The sequence below is a fragment of the Nuphar pumila genome, chromosome 8, assembly GCF_984573655.1.
Source record: "Nuphar pumila chromosome 8, dmNupPumi1.hap1.1, whole genome shotgun sequence".
In the NCBI taxonomy this organism is placed as follows: domain Eukaryota; kingdom Viridiplantae; phylum Streptophyta; class Magnoliopsida; order Nymphaeales; family Nymphaeaceae; genus Nuphar; species Nuphar pumila.
In genome coordinates, this window is record NC_143256.1 from 539,729 (window position 1) to 549,690 (window position 9,962).

At 42.9% G+C, this 9,962-nt stretch overlaps 1 protein-coding gene across 1 annotated transcript in view; it reads right to left on the reverse strand.

The window, feature by feature from the left end:
* ATERDJ3A (DNAJ heat shock N-terminal domain-containing protein) overlaps nt 1–7,816 on the reverse strand; it is a 47,631-nt gene extending 39,815 nt beyond the window's left edge. Inside the window, exons 1-3 of the mRNA XM_090015525.1 lie at nt 7,596–7,816; nt 637–692; nt 428–501 (exon numbers count right to left, since the gene is read on the reverse strand). Of these exons, the coding sequence (XP_089871651.1) occupies nt 428–501; nt 637–692; nt 7,596–7,685 (220 nt within the window). The 5' untranslated portion in view covers nt 7,686–7,816. The remainder of the gene's footprint in view (nt 1–427; nt 502–636; nt 693–7,595) is intronic.
* Nucleotides 7,817–9,962: the final 2,146 nt, after the last annotated feature.

Below are 9,962 nucleotides of genomic sequence, written 5' to 3' on the forward strand. Positions count from 1 at the left end.
CCGCAGTCAATATAATGTATAATATTTTATATATCTTATTGGAACCTTTAACAGATATCCACACTAATATGGGCATTATCTCTCTTTCTTATATAAAAGTAATGCAGTGGTCCATCAATACCATTCCCTCTGGATACTATCAAAATAAAAGATGTATAAAAATAAGTATACTTGCACTTTGTTTGACAGCATGCTTTCCCAACTATGTATCATAATAAAAGATGTCAAAGTTGACCGAGTTCATTTTGGAGAAATATAACTCGGGGTGCGGGTTGACCGCACTCAGAGGTATTTGACTGCACCGGGTGCCGCACCTGCACCTGCGTCATGTCGACGCGATAGCAGCGGCCTTTTTAACACATCTGTATGACATAGATGATCATACTGAAAAGTGAAAAACAACCAACCAACTGTAGGATATACCAACCATTGCTTATTTCTGCGAACTTTGCTTGTGTGTCCTTATCTTTGTTCTTATCAGGGTGATACTGGAGGGAGAGCCTGAAAACAGGCACATATTAGATTTCATAAGGAAAAAAAAAGTCCAGGAAGAGACTTGCAACTTATGCATATGCAATTTATAAGCTCTTCTTGAGGAATAAAAGTGTAGAGGTGGGCTTTTTTGGCATCACATACTTATGAAAAGCTTTCTGAATGTCACGCTGACTTGCCTTCTTGTCAACACCAAGAACCTGAAACAATATTTTCAGATAATCAAGTTCTCCTTCTAAGCATATCATCAACATGGATACAAGAGCACCAGTACAAGTCACCAGAAGAACAAGATAAACTGATCAAAATAACACATCAACTTTCTATTTGAGTCATAAGGAAGTTGTAGCATATGCAATACAAATATCCAAATACATAAAATATTCTCATTGCCAACCAGGAACCCTTTGAAATTACTGGAACATTTCAAAGATATTTCTTTTTCTTTTACATTCTAATTCTAGTTTTCTGTACATGTTCTATCTTTTAGACAACTTTGCCTATAAACAGAAGCCCAGTTGACTCTCTTCATGTCCAGTTTTACTCCAATATGCTGCCAGTGAAAGAAAAGGTTGTATCATCAATGGCGATATGAGGCTCATGAATTGATTTACATCACCAATATAGAGACTAGGTTTCACCTCAAAGGTGACGTAGCATCGGTCTAGTAATAGCGCAGGTTCCTCAACAGAACCTTCACATGCAGATGCTCTTAAACAAGGTTATCTGAGTTGTATCGGATACGCAAATTGAAGTTGTAAACACTTCCCCCAAATACATCGATTTGGGAGATCCAACCACTATCTCACAAAAGGCTTTCCAAATCTGTTTTAAAAAACTATACGTTTCGAAAATAGGTTGATGCCTAAAAGTCATCCTTTTTTAAGAACCAAGTGCATAAGTGTGCATCGTGTCTTTTAAGACAAATGAACAAGTTGAAATACGCTCGGAGTTGCGCTTAGTGAGAGTAAGCTAAACAAGAGCAAGCCTGTGCACGTTACAGTGCGACGATAGAGTACGATCGATCTGCAAAGTGTGAAACTGCATGTCGAGCGCAAACCTCGTAAGCAGTGCACAAAGTGCAAAATCGTACCTCAGCTAATCAATCAAGCAGATACGTGAACACTCAAAGGAATGCATGAGATACGAAACCGTACATCGGCCAGATTAAACACGCAAGCAAATGAGTACACAAGACAATGCACGAGATACGAAACGTACCTCGGCTAAACAGACATGCAAGCAAATAATATGCAAAATAAGAACATACAGAAAGGAAAGCCTTGGCGCATAAAGCGTGGGGCAACAGAAAGTAAATGCGAAGCAAAAGCCAAAGCACATAAAGCGCAACAACAAAGTAAAGACAAGTAAAAAGCTATGGCGCATAAAGCGCGGGGCAACAACAAAATAAAGTGCAGAAAGATAAAGAGGACAAGGATCGCAAAACCACGTCCTTGAATTAAAAGACATGAAATGTAAAGACTTGAATTAAAATCCTAAGTACATATAGCGCGGCGGCAACAGAAAAGAAAAGTGCAAGAAAAGTAAAGAGGACAAGGATCGCGAAACCGCGTCCTTGAGTTAAAAGACTTACGTATATATTTTATATGTATACATATATCATTGTCATCTTTCATTTTTAGTTATCTTTTCTTATTTTAGCATTTATCCGTTCATTGTCCTTTTACGTAAGAATCCCCTACCTTGAGGGGTTGCGGGTCTCGTACGCCACAGGCATAGGTAAGCACGAGCTCAAGCTAAAGAGAGCGAGCCGGCTCCACCGTTCAACCAGCGAGTGTAAAAAGCGTTAGCATGCCAAAATACAAACGAGAAGCAGGTCCGATAAAACCTGCAGCAGTACCGCACCGATCAGAGAGCTCAGCTCCCTGCAGAAGAACAACAAAGGCAGCAAGGCAGGGTGCCCTAAGTTCCCGGCCTGCTGGAACAGCAAAGGCCCCCCCGACAGGGCCTTGCTGACCACCGACAACAAGCAGTGGCAAAGGCAGGGAGCCTTGCTCCCTGCATGCCCGAACAGCAGAGAGGGCTAGGAGGCTCAGAGGTGCAGAGGCAGGGACTTCCCCTGCATGCCAACCCTGTGGAAGGGCACAGAGGCAAGGGTTATGTCCCCTGCTTGTTGGAAGGGAGCAGAGACAGGGGTTAGGCCCCTGTCTGCCCAACAAAAGCAGAGAGAGTGAAGAGGGGAACAGGGAGGGCTCGACCACTCCCCGCCAACCAGAGTGCAGGGAGACGGTAGGGGTTGGCCCTTGGCGACCCATCTGAACACAGGGAGGTGGCAGGGACTCGACCCCTGCCCACTCAACGGGAAAAAGAGAGGGAGACAGCGACAGGGCTTGGCCCCTGCCGTCGTTCCCGAACTCAGGGAGGTGGCACGGGCTCGACCCTTTCCGACCTACCGAGATCCAGAAGAAAGGAGGTGGCAGGGGCTCAGCCCCTGGCGACCTGCCTGAACAAGAGGCAGGCAGAGGGGGCCTTGCCACACTGGCGACCAAGGCACGAGCAGCCCCTTCCCCGGAAGCCCTACGCCCGAGAGAAGAGGCGACGCAGAAGGCAGCCCTGTTGCCTGCCGAAAAGGAGAGGGGGAAAGAATGAGGGGAGGTGCTCAGCACCTCCCTCCCTGGCAGACCCAGAGCCACTACGATGGTGGCTCTGGTCCACCGACACCTGAACAAGAGGGTCGAGGGAGACGAAGAAAAGAGAAGGAGACAGCGAGGAGGGGTGCTCGGCACCACCCTCCTGATAGACCCAGAGCCACCCACGATGGTGGCTCTGGTCCACCGACAACAAACAGGGAAAAAAGGGAGAAAAGGGATGGGGTTTACTTGGGAAGACTGCGGCGACGGGGGAGTCCACGGATGGCACAGGTGAAGGCGATGGCGCCGGGGACATTGGCCGAGCTGCTGGAGCAAGGGCGATGACAGTCGGTGGTCGAACGAGAGGGGGAGATAACGAGAAGAGGAAGGGGGACGATGACGTTGTCACTGATGTCTTCCTGTCGCCGGTCATAGGTGGCGATGGTTGGACGAGCCACAGAGAGGGAGCAGAGCGACAGTGGTGGCGTCGACCGGACACAAGGGGGAGAGGGCGACGAGGACAGGGGGTCGCCGGCGAAAACGGGAATGAGAGACGGGAGGAGAACAACGGCAGTGGCAGCCGGATAGGAGAAGAGGCGGCGAAGGTGGAGTGTTGCCGGCGACTCCGGTCGTCGGTGGCCGCAGATGAAGGGGGATGTGAGATGGGGACGGGAGGCAGAGAGGAGAGAGAGAGAAGGGGCGAGGGTTTTGCCCCTCGCCTCACCACCTGCGTCTTGTCTTTAAAAGACGCAGGCTCTCAATCCTTCGAGAAGTCGGGTTATAGGTCCAGGTCGAGGTCGGGCCCGGATCCGATCCAGGTCCGCTACCGCAGACCGGCATCAGCATGTGTCTAACACGTGCCTGGCACGTGTCCGACACGATTTTTTTTTAAACGGGCTTTATATGAATAATTGTAAATATATATATATATATATATATATATATATATATATATATATATATTGGTTATGTATATCAATATATTTTGTGAAATCTTGTGTAATTTTGTACTTGTGTAATGAAATCATCTTATTAGTAAAAGAATTAAACATATTTTTATATATATTTTGTGTACTTTTTATATTTAATTGGGGTACCGACTAGTCCTGCCTAGTCCTCGACTAGTCCCGCCTAGTCCTCGACTAGTCCTTTTAGGGGTCTACCGACTAGGCACCGCCTAGCGCTTTTGACTACATAGGATGGGAGGGGAGTGAAAGCATCACTAGCTCATGCAATACAATATATCCCCCCCCCCCCTGACTCAGAAAACATTGTGTATTGGACCATATCATACGATACATGTCATATTGTAAGATACTACTATTTTTCAAATTTTTTTGTCAAAAAATTTTAGGTAATTTATTTTGGATCCTTTTCACTTTACAACTAAAATGCCAATCATCCAGAACTATATTACTCTAGACATTCATATCCTTATGAAACCCATTGTATGATGAGATCTTGGAAAACTTTGCATTTCACCAATAATTTCCTTGCCATTAGATGGACCTCACATATTTGTTTTTCAAAACAAGTTACAATACATCTTGTTTCAAATATCACTCTTTGAGTGCTTGAGAAGTTTTCCAACCATGAGAAGGTTCATATGGCAAGTACCTCTTGCAAAATGTTACCATTTTAAAAAGTACAAACTTCCCTTGACAGAATTGGCTTTATTTTTCTGAATAGTACATATTTATTAAATTTGAAAATTCTTAGTTTATATTAACATTACATTTAGTTCATCAACAAGGTTGTATTTTTATCCTTCATAATGTGCCTTTTTTGAGGTTGATCAAAACACTTGATTGTACCCATCAACAGCAACATGCATTTATCCTTATCATTCCATTCTAAGATCTCTTCTTCTCTCATCCCCCCCCCCCCCCACACACACACACCATGTACCATAACTTTTGCAAATTATGACATGTAGAGTCCTATGCATATTGTATTCCACTCTATGTCACATGGGTGCGGGTGCGGGTGCGGGTGCAGGTGCGGGGATTCGGCACTTCCAAAAAACCCGGGTGCAGGGGTGCGGCAGGGGCAAAAATGTAAAAAAAATAATATATATATATATATATATATATATATATATCATGTATAGTCTATATATGTATGAATGTATGGTAGTTGTTAAGGTCCATGACATTTATGCCCAACTTACTTTTTACCATTTTTTTATCCTATATGGTTGTCCCCAAAGATGAAAGTGATGAGTTGTGGAGCCTGATTCATTGTTTTCGCCCTTGCAGGAAGGGGGTCCGGGGGCTCCCCCCGGCGCGGGTCCCGTTGCACGGTCAGCGGGCGGGGGTCCAGGGGGGGCGCCCCTGGCGGGGGGATATACGGGGGCAGCGCCCCCCCAAAAGATTTTTTTTTAATTCCGCAGCCCATTTCATAGGTCAAAAAAAAATTGTAAAAATCCAAAAAAAAATGGACAAAAATGACCTTAGGTACGGTCAACACACCCAGGGTCGGGTTGACCGCACCCGCGTCGAGTCGCGTCGACATGAGTGTGGCACCCTGCTAGCCGAATCCCTGTGACATAGATTCCACTTCATCTTCATCTCTTCCTAAGTCACACGGACTCGGCTATAAGGTCGACGCACCCGCGTCAACACACCCGGACACGAGTGCGGCTTCGAACACAGGGCGAACACGGTCAACCAAGTGTCGGACTCGGTCAACGCACCGGGGCCGAGTCCATCTACATTTTGAACTCAGTCAACTTTGACCAAGTCTATTTTTGTCCATTTTAAGGGCAAAAGACATATAAAAACTAAAAAAGCCATGTCTCTAATTTTTTAGCCTGCACAGTCTGTCTTTAGACTAAAGACAGACTGTGCAGTTAAGCAGACTGTGCAACTGCACAGTCTGTCTTTAGCAGTCTCTAATGCTTTAGCAGAATGTGCAGCTGCACAGTCTGTCATTAGCAGACTAACGTCTCTAATGCTTTAACAGACTGTATAGCTGCACAGTCTGTCAGCACATTCTGTCATTAACTAACAAAAAATACAAAGTAAAAATAAACAAAAAAATAAAGTAAGAAGTAAAAAATAAAAAAATAAAAAGATTACAAATATACGTATATATTATTTTCTAACACTGTGTCCCCTAATGGGCACAACTTTGACCTAGTTTTATTGTTGTTATATATATATATATATAGTTGTGTCCCCGTGTCCAAAAATTTTGAAATTGCTCCGCACCCATGTCGCACTCGTAACCGTACCCGCACCCATGTGACATTAACATAGATCTCTTCCCTTCTACACACATGCAGTCAAACCACCACCTGAAAACACTACACCTACTTTCTCCTTTGCCATCATTGAGCAGCATCTTATAGTCTAATCGGCCACCCACGGAGCCCTAAACCAGTATCAAAACATGAGATGGGAAATTCATACTAAGGCTTTTGACAAGTCAGCATCTGAATTAATGAGATCAGGAATGGACTAGGCTCTAAAAGGGGCAATAAGGCGTCCCCACAGCATAAATCAATCCTAGAATAAATTAATTTCAGCAATTTCTTAGCATTGAAAAACTAAGTTTAATATGTTTTAATAAGTTCAGCTTCAAGTAACTGCTTCAGGAGAAGATAGCAGATTATTTGCAGACAAACATGGATCTCAAGGTAAAAGAAAGTAGGGGTACAATGAGATAGCTGGATGGTTAGGTTGCACTATCATAACCGAGGGGGGTCCTGGGATCGAATCCCACGTGTGCTATCCCCAAGCTTGCCTATCAGAAGAAAAAAGTGAAAGAAAGTAAATAATAGTACCCAAGAGGCCAAGGAAGCTTCACAGACAGCAGAGACAAGTACAAAGTATTAAACAGGGAGCAACTGTCCAGACGCTAATTTCCTTAAAAACATCAGATAACCCTACAAAACAGTTGTTTCAATTCTTCAAAGGCAATGAACCCCATGTCCGTGCTAAGGACGCGTCCTTTCACCTCAATATGCGCAAATGAGGCAGTGGTGAATATCCACCAAGGTCGCAAAGCCTATTCTCAGGCACCCCTAGGGCCATTATTATCAAACCTCACATCATCCACCGGAAGAAACTGATCACAAGCTACATCTTCCACCGCCCCACCCCGAAAACCCCCCAAAAGAAAAAAACACTCCGCACTACAAACACCATCGGCTGTGACACCGCCTCCTCCCGTCATTAACTCGACAAACTTGCGAAGAACACAAAGAGATTTCGAGGAATTAAATGTGGTCGTTTCATGTATTGTTAGCCTATCATCACTGTCCACTTCTCTAAACACTTTCACAATTAGCTCGCAAAATCCATTGTTCGATAAGTTTGACATGTCGACTTCCACAGGCCATTTTACCTACCTGGATGTACTCGCGATCAAAGATCAAAGGGAAAAAGAAGTAAAACAACGATTTCGGAAACAAATTGACAATTGCACAACATATATCATCAAATTGCAGGGCCTAACATACCCAACCAAACTAACGAACCAACCGAACGAAACCAAGAAATTGCGTACCTTGTAGGGGTCGATGGAATCAGCGTGGTAAGAGAGGAATGAGAAGAAGAGGAGGAGGAGGACGGTCAAGAAGGGTCCACGAAGCAGCATCCTTCTCTCTCTCTTTCCCTCTCGCTCCTCTTGCTGCCGTTTCTCTGGTGCCGCTGTTTGGAATTCAGGGAAATCGCGTTTCGCTGCCGGAAAGAGAGTTTCTTTCGGAAGACACTGATGGTTTTGGGGATGTTGGTTGTTCGTTTGGTTTCATCTTATGAGTCAAATCAGGGGAAGGGGGACTCTAGACGGCTCGCGTCGCATCACTGTCGTAAACGTGGCTCCTCGTGCTGCCTCCAACAAATCCAGCCAATAGAAAACCGCAAAGAGAACGTAGGACAACGCGTCGGTGATATGCCAATCACCGTCTATTCAGTGTTTCAGCATCGCCACCGTCCATTATGTTCAACGGCGCTGTTCACAGCAGGGGCCCACAATGATGTCATCGTCATCACCTGCTCCCCTGTCTGCCGTTGATTGCTTGAATGGACGGTGATGAGGCTGAAACTCCAAAAAGTCGGGATGAATTTGTGTACCGTAGCAGATGCAGGTTTGCATCAGAGCAGATCGGGTCACACGATATCATTTATCATATGGATAGCCATTACAAACACGGACGGATATAGGTTCAAGACACAAATGTTAAGGCTATGTTTGAGAGCGTCGAATCGGAGGTTGTGTTGCAATGTTGTCAGTATCGGAATTGGACTGGTATCTTTTTGGTCAACGATTCAGGTGTATCTACCGTTAAAAAATTATTAAGTGTCAATCAGAACGTGACAAGTGTTAAAAGCTATTGAAATAATATTAAATTTTACTTTTAAACTATTTTTATATTTATTAAAAATAGTCTATTCAGGTCGTATCATTTTTTCTGGCAACCGATACATGATGATACGCACCGATACTGGCAACATTGTTGTGTTGTGGTTTTGGCTTACTCTCTTGCTATTTGGTTGCTGAAACAATACATTTTTCTTTTCAAGGCAAGAGACCCCTGTCACTTATACCACTATACCATTGGGTTTTGAACCTGCAAAATCCCAACACAAGGTGACATGCACTAGCTGCTCTTACCAGACAAGCAAAGCATGCATTGAGATTGGTGTGTTATCCCAACACCACACTTTAACACATTGGAAAGTGAAAGCTCCCAATCTACTACCATTTGTCCTAGCCATGAGTTCCTTCTATCATCTCAATTATGGCATCCACCTTGTCATCCGTTCTCTTCCTTCTTTGGTTGAATTCAATGATATGTTGTCCACTAATTCTTAAACTCTTGTCATCATCATTTAGGCTAAAATTTGAGTTTTGTAAGATCCGTATTTTTCTAAAAAAATTTGAATAAATTTAAGAGGTATTTATGTAAAAAAATTGTATTAACTCAGGATGAGAAACAAATGAATTTCACAAAGTCAATTATACTTATGACGTATATACTCAAATAGTCAAGAAGCCGTAACTAACTCCCTAGACAAATTTATGAAATTTTGCAGAGTCAATCTGCTTCGTCTCGTCAAGACGAAAAAAATGATGTACTTATATTTTTTCTCGAAAAATATCAGTGAAACCCCAAAAATACTCGGGCCCTAGAAAAATATCTGGCTAGCCCCACATAAATATCTTACAAAAATATCTTGTGGGCTCCACATAAATATCTCTTGAAAATATCAAGTGCGCCCAGCCCATAGAGACATGAGTGTCATTATATTACTTTTCCATTAAGTTTGGATCTTGGATCAGGTGAACTAACTGGATCGAAACCAAACCACATATGGATCCAAAATCCACAAGTTTTCTATGAATAAGAGGAGACTTCTCCTTAGAAAAATTTTCTTCTGTCTTTCTACATTTTCTCTCTCTAGCCTCTCTCATATCTCTAACACCCCAATTTTTATAACCCAAAAAATGATAATTTTTTTTTTGAAATGCTTTTAAATATTTTAATAAATAACAGCGGAAAAACATATCGGGCCTAAAATTTGACGTGCTACTTCACATAAACTTTTACAATCATACACTTATAAAATTTAAAATTTAACAAATAATCAACCATGTATAAAATAAATCAAATATCCATATATGTTCAAAATTTAATTACATTTATCCTTGAATTGAATTTAGTTGAAATATAAAATCAGAGTCCAAAAATCTTGTAAAGACAAAGGAAAGATAGACTTAGTCTCTGTCACAACCTTCCACATTTGCATATAAGCAGCTACTCATTACCTGAAAAATATAAAATCATATAGAGTCAGACAAAACATGTCTCAATAGAGTGAAATATACTAAACCTGTGAAATAGAATACGAAGCAGAAATTTCATCAGATTTT